The 22,607-nt window shown below is 42.5% G+C and overlaps 1 protein-coding gene across 6 annotated transcripts in view; it reads left to right on the plus strand.

Annotated features, from left to right (window-relative positions):
- The window catches only part of ST7 (suppression of tumorigenicity 7), a 165,665-nt gene that overhangs the window by 21,584 nt on the left and 121,474 nt on the right, over window positions 1-22,607 (plus strand). Inside the window, exon 1 of one of the 6 annotated variants that reach the window (XM_084810816.1) lies at window positions 18,691-19,073. The exons of the other annotated variants lie outside the window; for them this stretch is intronic. Coding sequence (XP_084666942.1) covers window positions 19,052-19,073 — 22 coding nt within the window. The 5' untranslated portion in view covers window positions 18,691-19,051. Of the gene's footprint in view, window positions 1-18,690; window positions 19,074-22,607 lie in introns of those variants that run through there. 6 annotated transcript variants of the gene reach the window in all.

The following is a 22,607-nucleotide window of genomic DNA, read 5'->3' on the forward strand; positions in this document are numbered from 1 at the left end:
CTTGCTCCTTGGGAGGAAAGCTATGGCCAACCTAGACAGCATAGTAAGAAGCAGAGACATCACCTTCCCGACAAAGGTCCCTATAATCAAAGCTATGTTTTTCCCAGTAATAATGTATAACTGTGAGAGCTGGACTATAAGGAAGGCTGAGCGCCGAAGAATTGATGCTTTCGAACTGTGGTGCTGGAGAAGACTCTTACGAGTCCCCTGGACTGCAAGGAGGTCAAATCAGTCCATCCTAAAGGAAATCAACCCTGAGTGCTCCTTGGAAGGACAGATACTGAAGCTGAAGCTCAAATATTTTCGCCACTTAATGCGAAGAGAAAAGTCACTGGAAAAGACCGTGATGCTGGGAAAGACTGAAGGCAAAAGGAGAAGGGGATGGCAGAAGATGAGATGGCTAGATAGCATCACCGATGCAATGAATATGAAATTGAGCACACTCCAGGAGAGAGTGCAGGACAGGAAGGCCTGGCGTGCTATGGTCCATGGGGTCATGAAGAGTCGGACACGACTTAACGACTGAACAACAGGTAGTTCCCTTGCTTGAGTTTTTGGGCATTCATATTTTTTACAAGTTATATTTTGTCTGGTGTCACTACACCTCACTCCAGATGCTGTGGGAGATGAGACTCCAGCACATGCGTACCCCAGATGTGGGCATATAGCATCCTGCTTCTAGACTGGGGTGCTGTCACAATGGTGTGTGTTATCCACTCTTCCTGTACTCCCTGCCTAGAAATTGCTTTGTATTACAGTTCTGTCCATTTCCCTTCTACAGTGCCCTGTCAGATCATTTTCCTATGACTGAAATGTTATTCTGTGCTTCAGTGCTGGTGTGCATACTTGGCCTCTTCAAGAAACAAGCAAACAAAATCTTAAAAGTGGTTAAAGACAGGCAATGTGGAGGGAGGTGGGAGGAAGAAAAACGAGAAAACTAATGACCAGTTGCAGCTACCAGCTGGTTGTGGGCGTGGAAATAAGTGACATGCCTATTCACTCTTATTAACTGCACACACAAATTTGTACATTCTTGTAGAGGGGCAAGCTTGTGTGTATTTGTGTGTGATATTTTTAGAAAGCCAGCCAGCACCAGTGAAGGATGGCAGCTTCTTCAGCAGCTGAGCTTTTTTCCTCCCTTTTCTGAACATGCAGTTTGTCATTGTCTTTAACTCATCTCCTCCTTTCTCCTTAAAACCAGAGTTGTTGCAGTGAAATCCATTTTTTAGGGAGGCAGAAAATATTCCTACCATGAATTTAACTCTTAAAATATGATACCTGTTAATGATGACCGAAGGGAAAAGAGATTAATGTGTTCAAATAAAAAGAACACAAAAGACACCGTTCCCAGATGTGTGCAGGGAAAAAATTATAGATTACCAAAAAATGTGCTTCAGATATAACACTTCTGTTCACAGGTGACACAAAAACACAAGAAGGTTGAAATGTGATTGTAAATCTGCCTTTCTGTGTGGCCATCGATTGGTTTAAAAATGTGATACATGTGGATTTAAAATGCATTGATATCTTTCGCTCATCCATGCCAACAACAGGAGAGAAGCTCAAAAGCACTTTAAGTGGCATGTATGACTAGAAAGCGACCTCCTAATCCAGAATCAGATGTATTGTCTGTGTTCCCTAACAACTGGTACACAGAAGCACATTGCCTCTGATACTGGAGGTAGCGAATAGCCATCGTGACTAGTAGCCTTTCACAGTGTTATCCTCGAAGCCAACATGAATTTGTCAAGAACAAATCCTGCCAGACGAATCTGATCTCATTTTTTGATCAAGTAACCTCCCTTGTGGACCGTAGACATAATGCTGTAGACATAATATACCTCAACTTCAGCAAAGCTTTTGACAAAGTGCCCCATGTTATCCTGATGAACAAACTAGCTCAAAGTGGGCTAGATGAAACAACGTTCCGGTGGATCCACAGTTGGCTACAGAATCGGACTCAAAGAGCGCTTATCAATGGGACCTTCTCAAACTGGGGAGAGGTAACGAGTGGGGTACCACAGGGCTCAGTCCTGGGCCCAGTGCTCTTCCACATTTTTATGAATGACTTGGAGGAGGAGGTGCAAGGAATGCTGATCAGATTTGCAGATGACACAAAATTGGGCAGGATAGCTAATACTTTGGAAGACAGAAACATAATTCAAAGTGATCTGGATAGACGGGAGCACTGGGCAGAAAACAACAGAATGACATTTCATAGGGATAAATGTCAAGTTCTGCACCTAGGAAAAAGAAACCAAATGCACAGTTACAAGATGAATATGTGGCTCAACAACACTACAAGCGAGAAGGATCTTGGAATTGTTGTCGATCACAAGCTGAATATGAGCCAACAATGTGATGTGGCTGCAAAAAAGGCCAATGCTATTTGGGGCTGCATTAATAGAAGCATCGCTTCCAAATCCCGGGAAGTACTAGTTCCCCTCTACTCAGCACTGGTTAGGCCTCATCTGGAGTACTGTGTCCACTTCTGGGCACCACACTTGAAGAAGGATGCAGACAAACTGGAGAGGGTTCAGAGGAGGGCAATGAAGATGATCAGGGGACTGGAAACAAAGCCCTATGAGGAGAGACTGAAAGAACTGGGCATGTTTAGCCTTGAGAAGGGAAGACTGAGGGGAGATATGATAGCGCTGTTCAAGTACTTGAAAGGTTGTCACAGAGAGGAAGGCCAGGATCTCTTCTTGATCATCCCAGAGTGCAGGACACGGAATCATGGGCTCAAGTGACAGGAAGCCAGATTCTGGCTGAACATCAGGAAAAACTTCCTGACTGTAAGAGCAATACGACAGTGGAACCAATTACTTAGGGAGGTAGTGGGCTCTCCCACACTGGAGGAGTTCAAGACAACGCTGGACAGCCATCTGTCAGGGATGCTCTGACTTAGATTCCTGCATTGAGCGTGGGGGTTGGACTCGATGGCCTTGTAGGCCCCTTCCAACCCTACTATTCTATGATTCTAATTCAAGTTGGGGGCCATCACTACATCTTGTGGAACCAAGTTATGTAGATTAATTTAGGGATGTAGAGACTGTGTACAATCTGCTCTGTCTGTATGTCATGGATTGTCAGGTGCTTTTTGTTCTGTCGTCTGCTCACAGACAGATGCAATCTTTTTCGTCATGCAGGAAAATATGCAAATAATTACGTAAGAGCTTTTGTAAGAATTTACACAATTTACCTTCGTACATAACATTTAGCGTATTGTCTCGTTCCATTCAGCTTTTCTTATGCCGAAACTTGAGTATTTTCCTACGAATAAATATGCACAAATTTCAGAAAAGTAAAAAACACATGCAAAAGTCCATGGACTCCACGCAGCCTGAGTGGGTAGCTCCGCACCAGATTCCACAGGTCAGATTCTTTGAAATCTGAGCTCATTTTAGTCCAGCTCGAATTTCCCAAGCATCCCTGGTTTAATTGGACTGTGTGAAGTAGTACTTCGTTTTATCTGTCCTGAACCTCCCACCATTCAGCTTCATTAGATGCCCCCAGGTTCTAGTATTACAAGAGAGGGAGAAAAACGTCTCCCTATCCACTTTCTCCACACCATGAATAATTTATATACCTCTATCATGTCTCCCCCCTTAGTTGCCTTTTTTCTAACCTAAAAAGCCCCAAACGTTGTGACCATACCTCACTGGGGGCTTGCTTCAACCGCTTAATCATTTTGGTTGCCCTTTCCTACATCTTCTTCAGCTCTACAATACCCTTTTTGAGGTGCAGTAACTAGAACTGTACACAGTATTCCAAGTTGTTTTTGATGATGTCTGCTCTCCTTTTACTATAGTGTTTTCAATTTTTTAAAATGTATTATTTTATTTATTAAATTTATTTATTTATTAAATTTATTAATCGCCCATCTGACTGGTCACCCAGCCACTCTGACTGGTCACCCAGCCATTATATTCTTAAAGGATTATTTGTAATTTGCTTTTGATAGCTGCCTTGGGTGCCTTGTGGTGGAAAGAAGGGATAAAATTCGTAAATAAATAAAAAGTATATCTCATTTCATCCATCTTCTATGGGAGTTTGCCATGGGGCTAAGTAGAAACCAGTAAACTATTTCTGAAGTAGAGTTGCTACTGCTTGATTTCTCTTTCTCCATAAAATTGGTTCGTGGTACCTAACATTACTCACAGCTGGGGTTACTCTGTCCCTGCTGTACCCTCCTGGGTACTCAGTGCAGCACCAACACTGACTCGAGGGTCGGGGAGGGGGGTTGCCATGGTCTATAGGAATTTGATCCCTCTCTCTAGGTTTCCTGTTCATTTGAGCGCAGATTTTGAGTGTTTGTACCTTGTGTTGGGTACCTGAGGCAGATTAGGGATTCTGCTGGTGTACCGCCCACCCCGCTGCCCATCAGACTCCCTGCCTGAGCTGATGGAGCTCGTCTTGGACTTGGTGTTGAGGACCCCTAGGATGATGGTCCTGGGGAATCTCAACTTCCATGCCAAGGCCGCTGTATTTGGGGCAGCTCAGGACTTCATGGCCACCATGACAACCATGGGGCTGTCCCAACATGTCATCAGCCCAACACATGTAAAGGACACATGCTTAATCTGGTTTTCTTGACTGGGCAGGAGGATGGTGATCTGAAAGTGGAGGAATTAACATCTGTCCCTTTTCCTGATCAGATCACTTCCTGCTGAGGTTTAGACTCTTGGCAGTCTTCCCCCTCTGAAAGGGTGGGGAACCTATTGAAATGGTCCGCCCCTGGAGGCTAATGGATTCCGATGGATTCCAGAGGGCTCTGGGGGATTTTCCTGCTGGTATGGCTGGTGCTCCTGTCGAAGCCCAGGTCGCTCTGTGGAATGCAGAGATGACTCAGGCGGTTGACACGATCGCATCCAAGTGCCCTCTCCCTCTGAGCAGAGCCCAACCAGCTCCTTGGTATACACCTGAGCTGAGGGCAATGAAGCAAGAGGGGAGATGGCTAGAACGCAGGTGGAGGAAAAGTCGTGCTGAGTCTGACTGGACACAGGTTAGAGCTCATTATTGAGCCTACTCTTTGGCAGTGAGGGTGGCAAAGAGACAGTTCTTTTCCACCAGCATTGCATCTTCTCAGTGTCATCCAGTGGAGCTTTTCCGAGTGGTTCACAGCCTGTTACATTCTGGGCCAGGGAGAGAGACTTTGGAACCCTCGGTTGCACACTGTGACACGTTTGCACAGCACTTTGAAGATAAAGTCACTCAGATTCGTCATGAATTGGACACCACGATTAATGCAGTTCATTGGTAGAGGCATTCAGAGCACCGTCTGGTCCAGTTTTATTGGATGAGTTTCAGTTATTGAGGCCTGAGGATGCGGACAAGGTGTTTGGCCAAGTCCAATCGACCATTGTGTGCTTGACCCTTGTCCTTCATGGCTTATTAAATCAAACAAGGAGGGGATGTCTGGCTGGGTCCAGGAGGTTGTAAATTCCTCCTTGAGAGAGGGAGTGGTGTCAGCCTCTTTAAAAGAGGCGGTAATCAGACTACTCCTGAAAAAGCCTAACCAGGACCCGGAGGATGTTAACAGTTATAGGCCAACATCCCCCTCCTGGGCAAAGTGCTTGAGCGGGTGGTTACAGGACAGGTCCAGGCACTGTTGAATGAAACGGATTATCTAGATCCATTTCATTTGGGCTTCAGGCCTGGTTTTGGAATGGAAACTGCCTTGGTCGCCCTCTGGGATGACCTCTGCTGGGAGAGGGACAGAGGGAGTGGGACCCTGTTGATTCTCCTGGACCTCTCAGCGGCTTTCAATACCATCAATCATGGTATCCTTTTGGATAGGTTGTCTGGGTTGGGAGTTGGAGGCACTGCACTGAAGTGGTTCCGCTCCTACTTAGATGGCCAATTCCAGAAGGTGGTGCTGGGGGATTATTGCTCTGTGCCATGGCAACTATTCCATGGGGTTCCACAGGGTTCTATTTTATTCCCCCATTCTCTTTATCTGCATGAAGCCGCTGGGGGAGGTTATCTGGAGGTGTGGGCTGAGGTGCCATCAATATGCGGATGACACCCAGCTCTACCTCTCTTTCTCATCAAAACCAGGTGAGGCAGTGGCTGTTCTGAATCAGTGCCTGGGCAAGGTAATGGACTGGATGAGGGCCAAGAAACTGAAACTCAATCCAGACAAGACGGAAGTACTGTTAGTGGGTGGTTCGTCTGCCTGGCTAGGTAATATTCAACCTGTTCTGGAGGGGGTTGCACTCCCCCTAAAGGATCATGTTCCCAGTTTGGGGGTCCTCTTGGATTCAGAACTGTCACTTGAGGCACAGGTGAACTCAGTGGCACGGAGCACTTTTTATCAGCTTAGGCTGGTATACCAACTATGCCCTTATCTGGCCAGAGATAGCCTAGCTACAGTTATCCATGCTCTGATAACTTCTCATCTGGATTACTGCAATGCATTATACGTGGGGCTGCCTTTGAAAACGGTCTGGAAACTTCAGCTGGTCCACAATAGGGCAGCGAGATTGTTAACAGGGACTGGCCAACAAGCTCATATTACGCCAGTACTTTTCCAGCTGCACTGGCTGCCAGTCCATTTCCGGGCCTGATTCAAAGTGCTGGTATTAACATTCAGAGCCCTTAACGGCTTTGGGCCAGGTTATCTGAAGGATCGCCTCCTCTCATATGTGCCTGCCTGGACCTTAAGATTATCCTCAGTGGCCTTCCTCTGTGAGCCCCTGTCAAAGATAGTGAGGCAGGTGCTGGAGGAGGGCCTTTTCTGCTGTGGCACCCCAGCTGTGGAATGAGCTCCCTAGTGAGGTTCACCTGGCACCTACATTGTATTCCTTCCAGCGCCAGGTGAAGACCTTTTTATTTTCCCAGGCATTTTAGCATTTTAGCTTTCTAGACTTTTAGCTTTGCTGTTTTAAATCTGTATTTTAAATCTCTGCATTGCTGCTAGGTTTTATTCTGGTTGTATTGTTATATTGTGGTTTTAATTATTTTATATTTGATATTGTTTTACTGTGTGCTTTTTGGTTTTACTTTTTGTGAACTGCCCAGAGAGCTTCGGCTATTAGGCGGTATAGAAATAAATAAATAAACAAACAAGCAAACAAACATTATATAGTGGCATTTCCATTTTAGTCCAGATAACATTTCTAAAAGATCTTGTGTTTCCCAAACAGGTTATGATTCAGAGCTTGTTGACAATGCTGGCAAAGCTCTCATTGTCTTCAGTAAGCTACTGTGCAGTGTGTTGTAAAACTAGCTAGCTAATAGCATTGTTGAAAGGCACCCCTGAGGCCTTTGAGGAGCTAGTAAACCACTGAAAGAACCACAAGTATTCAGAATGCTTTGGGTGGTGTCCGTGACAGGATGACAACCTGTGTGAGCCACTCTCTCTAAATTGCTCGTACATTTAATAAGTGGTAGACCTAATTTTCATCATTCACTGGAAAGTGAATTAAGAATTATTTTAAGTAAACATATGTTTGAAATCTAATACTGGAAGATTTATCTTGACAATATAACTACTAGAAGCAAAATTGCGGGCAGTCCAAAAACTAACTAAAGAAAATGACAAAAATAAAACATTAAAAAATCCCTAATCATAGTTTAGAATCTTACAAATGTTTTTGCTAAACAATTGTTTGTTAAACAATTGTGTTTAATTTAGAGGAGTAATATGATATTTGATATTTTTAGAAAGCTTAATTGTTAAACTCTCACACATATTTGGCATTTCATTTATTTGTTTGTTTTATTTTATTGAGAAGATTTATATGCTGCCTCAAAACCAGAGTTCTCGGGGTTGCTTACAATAAAAATGTTAAAGTACTATTTTAGGAGGTCCTTTATTTCTATTTTTATGAGAGAGACGGATAAGACGTTTCAGGAATGCTGTTAATGTTATTTTTGAGAATGGATAAGCTTTTATTTATACCAAACACTAGAGGTCAGCCTTTAAACACTAAAAAAATTAAACTTCACTGACCCCTGGAGCTGAGAAAAGGTAGGATGAAGGACTATGGGAAATGTAGTAGCATAATTATTAAGGCGTTTGTGTCTGGAGTAGACAGTGGGAAACAAGTAATAAGAAAACAGACGTTAAAAAGATATTTTATTCAAGTTCTCCCATGCAGGCACTGGCTAGGCTGACACTTGCTTCATTTTATTAATGTAATATCTTCATTTGCTGTGAAACCATTACATAGAAACATAGGAAGCTGCCTTATACTGAAACAGAATGTTGGTCTGTCTAGCCCAGAACTGTTGACACTGACTGGCAGCGGCTGTCCAGGGTTTCAGGCAGAGGTTTTTCCAGCCCTAGCTGGAGATGTTGGGGATCAAACCCGGGACCTTCTGCGTGCAAAGCAGATGCTCTACCACTGAACTATATGGCCCTTCCCCATGCTATGAGCCAGGCTGAGCCATTTACCTGTCATAATCCTACTGAATACAGATATTGATGGGCTAACTAAACATTGTGGTGACATTTATCAATAAGGACAGCTCCAGACAGAAAATATTTGGGGAGGAGGTTGCATCAGGTGTGCTGACTGGCCAAACCAAGGGCCCACAAGCTGCACTGAGAATTCATCAGTGTGTGTTTGATTACTAGTATTCTTGATTAATGGCATCTTAAGGCTGGTGTAGTCCACCTCAGCAATTCCCAAGGGAATATTTGGCAAAGGCCCATACACCTTTAAACCTCTTTCTTGTGCAAACTGCTTCCTGTACTTCTAGCCCAATGTTAAATCACCCAGTCAGCAGTGTGCAAATCTGCCTTTTTGGATTGGTCCTAAATGCAAATAAGATTAATGGGTAGGCTTGGAATCATTATTTGTGTGCTCCGTGCTCTGAAAATATTACATCCATAATGTGTTATTTGTGTTTATATTATTGAGGATCAGGATATTAAAATTTGGCATATGTAGATGATGGTTTTTAGTAGCTGCTTGACGATGGTACAGTCATTTCTGAATGATTGGAACCTCTGGTAGAAGAGTGTTCATGATTCTTGCTAGTTGTATACCCCCTAATATTGTATTCTGGTAATGTTATATTCCTCCACTAGCAGGAACCACTAAAAACTACAGCAACTTTATATTTATTTTTTTCTTCATCAGATGAATAAGTGTGTCTATTTTGTGATTACACAGTGAGAAAAATATCAAGTGATGACATTAGTAATGGATGGGGCAAGGGTGGCAGGTTTTAGTGCAAAATACTTGTGGATTTGTAGCATATTGGTAAGGATGTAAGGAGGGATAGTAAAGAACACCTCCTGATAGGGTGCTAAACAAATGCAATGGTCCATTTGTGGAGGGTTCTAATCAGTTTGAAAGTCATATTTCCTGACGTGGAAGCATTTATTCCTAAAGTGAAATATAGAAATGCTGGTTGGACTCATTAATTAGTAAGAGAATGGGCACTCTGCACACTTTTCTTATTATTTCACATGTTCCCAGGATGAGCGCTGACACTGAGAACAGTTTGGAAGGCTCAGTCTCAGAAATATTAAAATCATTTAGTAATTTGTCTCCATAGAACATAAATGGTGACATAACCCCTAGTCTGAGATCATCTGAGTGAGCTGTTTACATACTCCTGGAAATGGTAGCACAGATGCCATGATTATCGACCTGTGGCCCCTCCTCCTCCTTGTGTTGTCATTGTGATGCTAAAAGTAGGTGGGGTCACCTAAACATTTTCATAGTTAAGCCTATACTGGCCTGTGACGAGCAATGCCGTTATGGAAGAGTGTGTATGGCTTCTGGCTGGGAGTGCAAAGAGTTGCATTTCACAAATCAGAGTAAAGTGTCCATTCAATATAATTTTAAATACTTGCATCATGTTTTGGAAAGAAGGCTATGTTAAGTGATGGACACTGGCAGATGTTAAACATTAAATGCTTGATTGAAATGTGACTATCTGGAAACCTGGAGAATTAAAGAAAATAAACCCAAATTGTTCTCAGTGTATATCTGTATCTATATATCAGCATTTATACATTTTGAGGAAGAGAAAATTGATGAGTGAGCAGAGATGCAGACTTGTACTAGCTTGCCATCTGTACAAACTGTGCTGTGACTGATAAGTAAGTGAGAGATGCAAATTATTTGTTAATCGGTTTATATTTACATAATGTATTTAAATATTGGCATGTGCCATTTAATCATACATGTGCCACTGACAATGAAATTGTGAGGCCTATATTTTGCATTATATTATCCTTCCAAAACATTGAAGTATATACATTTTCGGTGGATGCTGTTGGTTTCTATTTCTGGAATACATATGCCTACACAACAGCCTCCTAATTCTTTAGCTTTAAGATTACACAATTGATGAACCAATATGACCACGTAGCTGTGACAACATCCAGGTGCTAGACTCAACAAGTAAGAATGCAATGAACAGTAGACATGCACATAGAACAAGGTGAATATTGAATGGGCCAATGGTCTGTCCATGAAAATTGAGGCTTGGAGATAGAAAAAACAGAACTGACAATGAAATGACTATCTTAAATGATGCAAAACTGTATTTACACTTTTGATTAACTAGCTTAGTCTATAGCTTGATAGGAATAAGTATAGCCTATTAATAACACTAATAATGACTTAGAATATTATCAGTAGTGGCTACACTACTAAACAATAGATTGTTGTTAAACTTCAGTTTTCCTTTTAGGTGTCATTCCTTTATGCCAGAAATGATCAAAATTTAAAAACAGTTTTGATTGTGTACAGGGAGAAAAGCCAAAAGCAAAGGCAAAAATATGTTATGTTGGATTCATCTCCTAGTTTCTGAACCACTCTTCCTGCAGAATTGTTGAAGAATGATGGAAAGGATGACTAAGCCAGCACATTGCTTTTGAAAATGTATCATGCTACATTCCCAGCCATTAGATTTTAAAATGTGTGCGGTGAAAAATGCAAGGCATGTTTAATTTCCAGACTAAGTCTGGAGGGAAAAGTTGTTACTGTAACTAAAAAGAATTTTAAAAAGGAAAGAAAAAATGATGTTGAAAAAAGAGTTCCCAGACAAACAAAGGAAATATATGGTGATGTGGGGATTCATAGTCTACTGTGTCTAACACTGTTGCAAAATACTTCTGTGCAAAGTATGTCCAATGACAACATATAGCTTATAGAATCATAGAATTGGAAGGGGCCATTTAGGCCATTGAGTTCAACTCCCTGCTCAGTGCAGAAATCCAGTTTAAAGCATCCCTGACAGATGGCTGTCCAGTATTTGCTTGAATACCTCCAGCAAGAGAGAGCCCACTACCTCTCTAGGCAGTTGGTCCCATTGTCTGACTGCTCTAACCCATGGTTTGTTGTTGGGTTAAAACTCTGGGTTGTTTCACCCTCAATGATCCAGAGTGCCAAGTTTGCACATTATGGAGCACAACCCAGGAATGTTCCCTTGTTTAGTAGAAACAAAGCAGAAGCAGCAGGCGGGTGGGAGGGGAGGCAGCCTGCTTGCTTGCTCCCACACGGCCCCAACAACCCATGGGTAAACAACTCATGGGTTGTTGTTCCGTGCGAACTGGGTCACCGTCTGTACATTCTGCATTTTATTTTCCTCTGATCTTACTCCCCACCCCCACCCCAAACTATGTGTGTATATATACCTGCAGTTCAGCATAACCCTTAATGCATCTGATGAATGGACTGTAGTTGACTAAAGCTTATGCCATAATAAATGTGTGAGTCTTTAAGATTCTTTGTTGGTTTTGCTGCAACAGACTAACATGGCTACCCCTCTGGAAAAAAACAAGATACGTTCCTCTAATGGTCCTGACGAAAGCTCATAAAAATGAAACTATGTAGGGAAAGGTACTTAACAAGCTGAAAGTGCTTTTAAACTTACCTGCATGGCTTTTCTAGCTCTCACATTTTTCACAGCTATGACAAGATGCATATTCAGTTATCAGCATACTGTTAGATATGTGAAGCTGACTGAGCCTTTACTGGGTTTCTGTGCTAGGATATGGATATTCACCTTTAGGTTTCCGTAAGTCCAACAATGCCAGAATTGGTGATTGAGCCCAACGATAAGGATCACTACAACATGTTTTCTTGTAATATGTTGCAAAACCTGTTCTAAAATAAACACACGATGGGACTATTTCTGCAAAAGTTTGTTGGCACTGTGAAAGCTCTCTAAGTAAACAGTACTGAATCTTCTTCAACCAACAGCTGCCATGGATTGTCCAGGTAAAGGCAATATTTACAATGTGCTGATTAACCATTTTTTAATTTGCTGGTTATATTATTAAATATAATATATTATTAAAGTGGGGCCGCGGTGGCTTAGTGGTTAAGACGCTGAACTGCAGACCGGAAGGTCGGCAGGACAGCAGTTCGAGACCCAAGTGCCGCGTGACGGAGTGAGCTCCCGTCTTCAGTCCCAGCTCCTGCCAACCTAGCAGTTCGAAAGCAAGAAATTGCAAGTAGATAAATAGGTACCGCTTTGGTGGGAAAGGTGACAGTGTTCTGTGCACCTCGGTGTTCAGTCATGCCGGCCACATGACCACAGAAGCATCTTCGGACAGCGCTGGCTTTTCGGCTTAGAAATGGAGATGAACACCACACCCTAGAGTCGGACACGACTGGTTGGGGACAACTTTACCTTTACCTTTATTATTAAAGTGCATATCCATGGTTTCATCGCTCCGCCCCCTGCTTTCTGCCTGTTGATTTTCAAGTTATTTGTTTTGTATGTGTTAGTTAATGTAATGTAACCCAAAGGAGTCCCAGCCAATATGTTGACCTTTTCCTGTTTGGAAAACCTGTGTGAGGAATCTGAGTTTCACTGCGTATTACCAAGAAAGAACATGTAACTTGTGCATGCAGTCTAGCTGCCTACAGTGTTTTCACTCAGAGGATCAATTTCGAGATGATATGATGATGAATACATTTTCACAGAGAGTAATACAAATGCATTGTAACACAGCATGGTAAGCTAGATTTGGAGGTGTTTTTGTGCAATATGTTGGATGTTACTCTGGCTGTGTGCAGCTTGTTCAGAAATACATTTTAGGTTAGGGGAGTTTATTATTCAACTGGAGTGTGTTGGAAATTTCTGTGACATGGAGGTGGAAGAAATGACATACCTGAGAAGACTGTAAAGGGCTCCACTATGAGTCCAACAAAAAATGTTTCCAAAAGAAGGCTTTGATGGAACGCTCAGCTTGAGGAGGCAAAATTGGCCTCTGCCTAGATTTAGAAGAAGAAGGGCTGAAAAAAGCTCTTGAAAGACTTTGGACCTGAACAGGAAGTGGTAAGAGAGGCACTCAGTAGAAGGAGGGCTGAGAGAAGAGATCTTTGTTCCAACTTGATTCACCAGAAGCAGATGAAGCATTGGATGTTGGAATGTGACAAGCTCAAAAAAGCCCACCCCACCTTTTCCACCGTAAGTCTCTGGGTGCTTCCTAACGAGGCTTTTATCGTGTCAATCACACTGCCTTATTCATGGAAATTTACAGGGGGTCCAGATGACCTTGTCCTCAATTTGTAGCCTTCCTGTTTTTCCCATGACTTCCATTTTTTTCCCCCAGGAAAAAAAAAGTTAAAGAAGAAAAGACAGATAGGTGTGTAATGTTTTTTTATTGTTAGTCTTAGGAGCCCAATTTCTGGAGGTCCGTCTCTTTCCCTTATCTTGAAGGAAGTCCCTTCCTTTCTTGATTTGCCCTCTCCTCACAAGCAATGTCCATGTGCAACAGAATTTTCTATACCTAGTCGGAAGAGAAGGATATGTTAGAGTCCTTAGTTGTAAACTGCTACATACACATGTATACTTTCATTAAAACCTATTAGTGTCTGTGTAGACTGAAACCTTAGGAAGGTGCCTTATACAAAGTCATACCATATAGATCAGGGGTGGGCAACTTGTGGCCCTCCAGATGTTTTGGCCTACAACTCCCATGATCATTCACCATTGACTGTGCTAGCTAGGGCTGATGGGAGTTGTAGGCCAAAACATCTGGAGGGCCACAGGTTGCCCACCCGTGATAGATTGAGTCTGTCTAGGTCAATATTGTCTACTATGCTGACTGGCAGTAGCACTCCAGGGTTTCAAATGGGAGTCTTTCCATCCCTATCCAAAGACGTTAGGGATTGACTCTGAGATCTTCTGTGTGCAAAGCAAGTATTCTACCACTGAGCTATGACCCAGCCTTCTGGTAGCATGCGTTTTTGTCATTGTGTTATCTTGTAGCCATTCCTGTTTGTTCTGACTTTCAAAGTGACAGGACGCTTTAGCCAAGATTAGCAGTGTACACACAAATAACAGCAGAGCAGATAATTAAAATGTAAAAAATGGCATAAAAACCAAAGCTAATAAAAAGGCCACCTGAACAAAATTGTCTTTGCTTGGCAGAAGAGGCTAAAAAGAGAAAGGGCCAAATGAACCACCTGTGGGAGAGAGTTCCACAGCTTGGGTTGGGACTGCAGAAAAGGCCCTCTCACATGTCCTGACTAGCCTAGCATCAGAGACAAACTGCTTTCTTTGCATATTATGGGTGACCAATGCATCATGTTGCATCTGGTCAAAGGTTCCTATTTGTTAGTGTTTGGTTACATGGTCATAATCAGCTAATAGGCCAATGACTGTTAAAGTGCAAAATTGTGTCTGTACAACTGGAGCTAAAATAGTTATGCCTTCTCCCCCCTTCCCCACAATTCCTAAGTCTCTTATTGATATGTATAACATCATCTTTTACTTCTTACACATGTTCAAAGGCTGTAGAATATATACATCATGGCAATGTTCAAAATGGTAGCACTTTGCTTCAAAATGATGGCACTGATATTCTTTGAGGTTCAAGAGTCTAAGTCGCTCAATGGGGAGACATTATTGATTTCTCAATATCTCTAGCTCCCTAGATGAAACGTTTTCCATGACCCTTATGTCTAACCTGCCACATGTTAATGCATCCCAAATCCAGTATGAAACCCTTGTATCTGACTAACAGAATTGCTGTATTACAGTAGTGAACAAACTATGGATATTTTTCATAACAGTTCAAGCACAGAAGATTAATTTAAGTGTACAGCAACATAATTAAAATTCCCATTTGCGTTTGAGGGGAGCACAGTAGAAACATGTTCTTCCCCCTCCTCCTGATTCCAAGATGCACACAAAGGGAGAGGAGGGAGCCCAGGTTAGGATGAGGAGGAAGAGGTGGTGGTAGCAGCAAATGGTAGCAGTTACAGTAGCACAACTTTCACGTTCCCTGGGGGCAGCTGGAGCAAGCCTAGGAAAAGGAAATAAGAAGCTCTGGTCAGCTTCTGGGAAGAAGTAGACGCTGTGGCAGGTAAGAGGAAATGGTAGCAGCTGGAGATGTGGGTAAAGTTGTAGGGAATGGGAGACGGTAGAGAGCATGGCTGGTGTCAAAGGTAGGCGTGGTTGGGGACCTGCTGAGGGCACACACTACAGCAGAGGCCCACTGACAAGAGTTCCCTGGAGTTGCTCTTCCTCTCCACCATTGTTTGTTCACCTGCCTCTTGCTGTGGCCCAGACAACGGTAGTGGTGAGAAGGAGGAGCAGTAGATGCTACTGCCTGCTTACTCCCTGGCTCGCTGCCTGTCATGCAAGCAAATGCTACCATTGATGAGAAAGCAGATGATGACCAATCACAGCTGGTGAGAAGGTTGACCCACTGAGTGAGAGGGCCATTGACGGTGGCTTGCCCAAGGGCCCTCAAAAACCTGGAGCTGGCACTGGTAGAAAGAAATACAGAAACTTTAGGGGCGAGATGCTGGGGATTGGGGATAGGCCATGAAAGGAAGTATTTGCTTGGAGAACATAGAGAAAACCACTAAACCATTCAGGTATGACCTAAATCATATCTGTTATGGATATACAGTGGAGGTGACAAATAGATTTAAGGGATTAGACCTGATAGAGTGCCTGAGGAATTATGGACGGAGGTCCGTAACATTGTTCAGGAGGCAGCAACTAAATCCATCCCAAAGAAAAAGAAATGCAAGAAAGCAAAGTGGCTGTCTGATGAGGCTTTACAAGTAGCTGAGGAAAGAAGGGAAGAGAAAAGCAAGGGAGAAAGAGGAAGATATACCCAACTGAATGCAGAGTTCCAGAGAATAGCAAGGAGACAAGAAGGCTTTCTTAAATGAACAATGCAAAGAAAACGAAGAAAACAATAGAATGGGAAAGACTAGAGATCACTTCAAGAAAATTGGAGATCTCAAGGGAATGTTTTGTGCAAAGATGGGCATGATAAAGGACAAAGAAGGCAGGGACCTAACAGAAGCAGATGAGATGAAGAAGAGGTGGAAAGAATACACAGAAGAACTATACAGGAAAAATCTTAATGTCCCTGATAGCCATGATAGTGCGGTCACTGAACTTGAGCCGGACATCCTAGAGAGTGAAGTCAAGTGGGCCTTAGGAAGCATTCCTAACAACAAAGCTAGCGGAGATGACAGTATTCCAGCTGAGCTATTTAAGATCCTAAAAGATGATGCTGTTAAAGTGCTGCACTCAATATGCCAACAAATTTGGAAAGCTCAACAATGGCCACAAGACTGGAAAAGGTCAGTTTACATTGCAATTCCAAAGAAGGGCAATGCCATAGAGTGCTCAAACTACCTTACAGTTGCGCTCATTTCATATGCCAGCAAGATTATGCTCAAAATCCTACAAGCTAGGCTTCAGCAGTATGCGAACCGAGAACTACCGGAAGTACAAGTTGGGTTTCGAAGAGGCAGAGGAACTAGAGATCAAATTGCCAACTTTCGCTGGATCATGGAGAAAGTGAGAGAATTCCAGAAAAACGTCTATTTTTGCTTCATTGACTACGCTAAAGCCTTTGATTGTGTGGATCACAACAAACTGTGGCAAATTCTTAAAGAGGTGGGAGTACCAGACCACCTTACCTGTCTCCTGAGAAATCTGTATGAGGGACAAGAAGCAACAGTAAGAACCGGACATGGAACAACCGATTGGTTCAGAATTGGGAAAGGAGTACGACAAGGCTGTATATTGTCGCCCTGCTTATTTAATTTATATGCAGAGTACATCATGAGAAACGCCGGGTTGGATGAATCAGAGGTCGGAATTAAGATTGTTGGGAGAATTATCAACAACCTCAGATACGCAGACGATACCACCCTAAAGGCAGAAAGCGAAGAGGATCTAAATAGCCTCTTGTTGAGGGTGAAAGTGGAGAGTGCAAAAGCTGGTTTGAAATTCAACATTAAAAAAACGAAGATCATGGCATCTGGCCCCATCACTTGCTGGCATATAGAAGGGGAAGAAATGGAAGCAGTGACAGATTTTATTTTTTTGGGCTCCAGGATCACCGCAGACAGTGACTGTAGCCATGAAATTAAAAGGCGCTTGCTCCTTGGGAGGAAAGCTATGGCAAAGCTAGACAGCATAGTAAGAAGCAGAGACATCACCTTGCCGACAGAGATTCGTATAATCAAAGCTATGATTTTCCCAGTAGCAAAGTATGGCTGTGAGAGCTGGACTATAAGGAAGGCTGAGCGCCGAAGAATTGATGCTTTCGAACAGTGGTGCTGGAGAAGACTCTTACGAGTCCCCTGGACTGCAAGGAGGTCAAATTAGTTAATCCTAAAGGAAATCATCCCTGACTGCTCATTGGAAGGACAGATACTGAAGCTGAAGCTTAAATATTTTGGCCACCTAATGCGAAGAGAAAAGTCACTGGAAAAGACCCTGATGCTGGGAAAGATTGACGGCAAAAGGAGAAGGGGACGGCAGAGGATGAGATGGCTAGATAGCATCACTGATGCAATGAATATGGACTTGAGCACGCTCCGGGAGAGAGTGCAGGACAGGAAGGCCTGGCGTGCTATGGTCCATGGGGTCATGAAGAGTTGGACATGACTTAACGACTGAACAACAAATTGCCCCGAGTGGAGATTTTACAATATGGCTGTTTGTTTCTTGTGTTGGCCACCTCTAGTATAGCAAGGATGGCCCAATGTTATTCCCCAGGTAGCGGTAGAAGGGGCTGCATAGTTATGGAGCATATTCATTTGAATGTAGCAAGGGTGCTACAAGCCCGAAAAAGAGATGTAACATTCAAGTGTAGAACAACTTTATTTCTTACAAAATGAAGACACCATTTTCTTTTCCTAATGAGTGAAACTGTTGGCAAATGTTTTACCACACCTTCATTAACATTTTGTAGGGCCATCAGACAAAATTGGCTCAAGGCCATATCCAGCCAGTGAGTTTCTGGTTGACCATCTCTAGTCGATGTTACACACACACATACACCTAGGGATTCTCTTTTTGTTAATTTATTAGAAAGGGCTTCTGAGTAAACAGTAGTGCCTGGATTGTTGTTCCTGTCCTTATTAGAAAGTAATTTGCTTGAATACATACACTGAATATCTGATAGCATGTCAGGACTAGGTATTTTTAAAATATTATTGTTGTGGCTAATGCACTTGCAAGGAAGCTGTTGTTGTAGCTGAGCAAATTAACCAAGGGACCAATGCTGTCCCTTAGCGTGGAGAAGGTTTCTTCTGCTTTTTCATCAGCAAGGAGGGGAAATATGTGTGGTTCTTTGTCTTCTGCATTTTGTGACAAAAGAATTCCCATTTGAATTGCGGTGCTCTATTCAGGCTCCCTCTGAGCCTGTGGTTAACAGCAGTCAGTCTTTGCAGTGTTCTGACGTCATCCAGTGTATGCATAAGCTATGCTATTGTCTTACTGAGAGCAGAGGCTGTGGATTGCAGTATCTGGTGTCTGCTACCTATTTCTGCCTCACTGCATCAGCAGGAAAGACACTGGCTTTCCCTTGTCTACAGGATTTTAAACTAAACGCTCGTGATTTTTCTGAAATTATATTTTGTTGCTTCTACAAAGTAGACCTGTTTTGCTTTAAGGGCTGCAGGAAAAGGCAGAGTGAGGCTTGGGAGAAGAGAACACAATCTGGTGGCTGGATAGCTGTGGGGACTGCGTTGTCTGGCTTCATGATCCCTGCTGTGTAGCAGCCTCATCCCTTCTCTCACTCATATCTCTCTTTCTTTCCCTTTTTTAACCCCCCTTTCGAGATAACAAGCATCTGGAGCCAGCCATGTTTGGCACTGAATCATCATGTAAGTAAATGTGTTATCTCACTTGCATTTTTGTTGTGGGGCAGGGCTTGCTTTACGGCTTTGTTCCATGCCCAGTAACTGCATCTGCTGTTCTGCAGGGTTTGTTTGAACCACCACCACCAGCACCACCAAAAACCTGTGGTTCTAGCTTGTTTGTTAAGGAAAGAAGGATGATGGGGAGGTTTCGACTCTCTCGCCTTTTGTGCGTCTTTGACACTGGCAGCAAGACAGCGTAGGACTGTTGGTGATGCTGAATCCAGGCCGCTCAAAGATGCAAAAGAAAATGTGGCTTTGCTTGAATGCGTGCATTCATTGTGTGGGTGACACACACATACGCACACATGTGTTATTGCAGTTGCAGTATTTAAGAGTTACCGATGTGATAATAAGGGTATTTGAAGGATTGACAGGATGCTCCAGGATTATGTGCCGGAGAGCTAGAACATATTTGATTTAACAATGGAGCATCAGCTTGCTGCTTGGGAATAATAGGCATCTCTCAAATATGGTGTAAAGTATCTGAAGCTTGTCTTGTCATTGTGATGGGATGGTGAGGACAGGCATTTGGGATACAGTGAGAGGGAGGCATTTTCAAGTGCAATGTCAGTGGTTTGTACATCTAAAAATGAACAAGCTCTAGCTGGTGCAAAGCAGGCAGCGCAGATGCATATCTCTGAAAACCTGGTGGATTTGTTTTCTGTTTCAAGGCTCATCTGGGACCTACCAGAAGTGAGAGCGGACTGTGAATGGGACCTCACTCCTGATAAGATTATTGATGACAGTGTGCATATACAGGCACTACTGGGGATCAATACTGCCGCTGGGGCTATTAACTAAAATGAACATGAAAATAAAATGTTATGCTTACTTATTAGATATGATGTCATTTGCACTAAAATAATAATATTTCATGATCTAAGTGATTATGACATGGGATGCAATCTGTTTTCCATAGTGGTTAATCTGAAGCTTTGATTGCAGAAATCACAGTTCATTCAGAATGGTAACATTCTAGGAGAACACTTCTAACCCTTAAAGAATCTGGTGTTTCAAAGGGTTAATTGGTTCTTTTGATTCAGCTTTGCACTCTTTCTAACACAATGCCTGTTCAAGGTCAAGACAGAATAAAATGCATCATTGCCTGTATATTGTTATGGTTTTCTTCTCTACCTTGAAAAATGTTGCATTAGTGGCCTCTTCTCTTAAACTTTGGTTAATTTTTGCTTTTTAATATATATTTAGGCTGCAATCCTGCGCACACTTTCTGCAGAATAAGCCCAATTGAATACATGGGGCTTCTGAGTAAACATGTATAGGATTGTGCTGTTAGTAGATGATACAGAAAGAATAATGCTGAACACTTTTAGTCTGGTGAAATGGCATTGCCAATTATCTGGGGAATATAACTTATGAGGGTCTGCTTATAAACAGATTTAAAAAAAGGAAACTAGTACTATTATTTCAGTGCTTTTACCAAGGATGTATGGTGTAATTATAGTTAATTGGAAAATAGCCATCTATATAAATAGTCATCACCATAAAGGGCTTCCTTATTGTCGGCTGAGCAGGACTCTCTGGTAGAGTCACCAACGTGCAGCCTAACTGCCTGCGTGTCTGACAACACCTGGGCAAGCTTTTGTTTCCATGACATCCAGATTAATGAATTTTCTGTTTTTAAAAATGAGTGTGTAGTGTGATCACAGCGAACCTAAGAACTACTCATTTTATAAAGTGCATTTTACTTGCTTTTTATTAACCAGAGCCAAACAAAACATTACAGTTGAGAATTTCAGGAAAAAGAAATGAATAACCTTAGTCAAGGTCCACCCCATTTTAGACAGATTAACTGCTCTTTCAAGCTGAAGACTAGCACATTGGAGCCAATCAAAGGAAGTCTTGCAAAGGCTTTTATTTTAATCTTTACAGAGGACCGTTATCTGTCCTTCGTCTTAGGATGGCTTCGGAAGCTATGTCCTTAGGCAGGTTTGTGATATGCAAGATACTTTTCACTATGCATACAAGCCATGCATCTAGAATGCCCATTTTTTGGAAACAAATGTAAAAGGAATGTACTACAAAACACTAATTCAGTGGTTTCTTTTCAGTGGTAAGTTACTTTTAAAGGTGTTCTGGAAATTGGGCAATTTGGATGTGTGCCCGTGTGCATAGTGAGGTGTACCATGCATGCTTGAAACTGTGGACTTCTGGCCTGTAAAATTTGCATCCAAAGCCACCCCAAACTTTTCTTTTTCTTGTATGTTTCTGCCTCTAGCACTTAATCCCAATAGTGTTCTGAGATACTGTAACTGACTTTGAAGAGGCAATTATTCTCTAATTGTTTATTTATTTGTTTACAACATTTATATAGGGCTCCAGATCTAGACAGACTCCGGAGCGGTGAACAATAAAAGATAAAAAGAATAAAACACCATATTAAAATGTTTCTTTTTAAAGCAGAGTACCAGTAAACACCGTGGCTGGTCAGTCAAGGAAGGCTTCTTGAAATAAAGATGTTTTCAGGAGGTGCCGAATGTTGGTTCTTGCCTGACCTCCAGAGACAGGGAGAAAGGGGGCACATCTGTGATCACATGGTCTAGTAGTTTGTCTTATCCCTAAAGCAGTTTCTCACAGACTTATTGAACTTGGCCCACCCTTCTAAATTTCCTCTATTTTTGTGCCCTCCCTCCCTCTGCCCCACATCACCATTCCACAGGGGAATAACTGCATATTCTAATGCAAAATTGCATACGGTCTTCTGCTGTTGCATGCAATGATCTGTGGACTGGAGCACTAGTCCAACACTGGTGTTAGGAGATGAATAGAACAGGAGTGATCCAGGAGATGTTGTTTACTTGGACTTCCAAAAGGCTTTTGATCCTGAGCAAACTTAGCAGTCATGGAAGAAGAGGACAGGCCCTCTTATGGATCAGTAACTGGTTACAGAACAGAAAGCAGAGAGGAGGAATAAATGGTAAATTCTCCCAAAGGAGGGAAGTAAATAGTGGGGTTCCACAGGGATCTGTATTAGGACCAAAGCTTTTCAACCTGTTCATAAATGATCTGGAATTAGGAGTGAGCACTGAAGTGGCCAAGTTTGCTGATAACACCAAATTATTTAGGGTGGTTAAAACAAAAAGGAATTGTGAAGAGCTCCAAAAGGATCTCTCCAAACTGGGAGAATGGGCATCTAAATGGCAAATGTGGTTCAATGTAAGCAAGTATAAAGAGATGTTGAAGCAGAAAGTCCCAGCTTCAAGTATAACCTCATGGGATCTGAGCTGGCAGTGACCAACCAAGAAAGAGATCTTGAGGTTGTGGTGGACAGCTCAATGAAAATATCAACCCAGTGTGCGGCCGCTGTAAAAAAGGCAAACTCCATGTTAGGCATAATTAGAAAAGGAATTGAGAATAAAACAGCCAACATCATATTCCCCCTATACAAATCTGTGGTGCGACCACACTTTTAATACTGTGCACAGTACTGGTCACCACACCTTAAAAAAGATATTGTAGAGCTGGAAAAAGTGCAGAAAA

The sequence above is a fragment of the Heloderma suspectum genome, chromosome 7 (assembly GCF_057233095.1).
Source record: "Heloderma suspectum isolate Gila_16-S chromosome 7, 16-S_ref, whole genome shotgun sequence".
NCBI lineage: Eukaryota > Metazoa > Chordata > Lepidosauria > Squamata > Helodermatidae > Heloderma > Heloderma suspectum.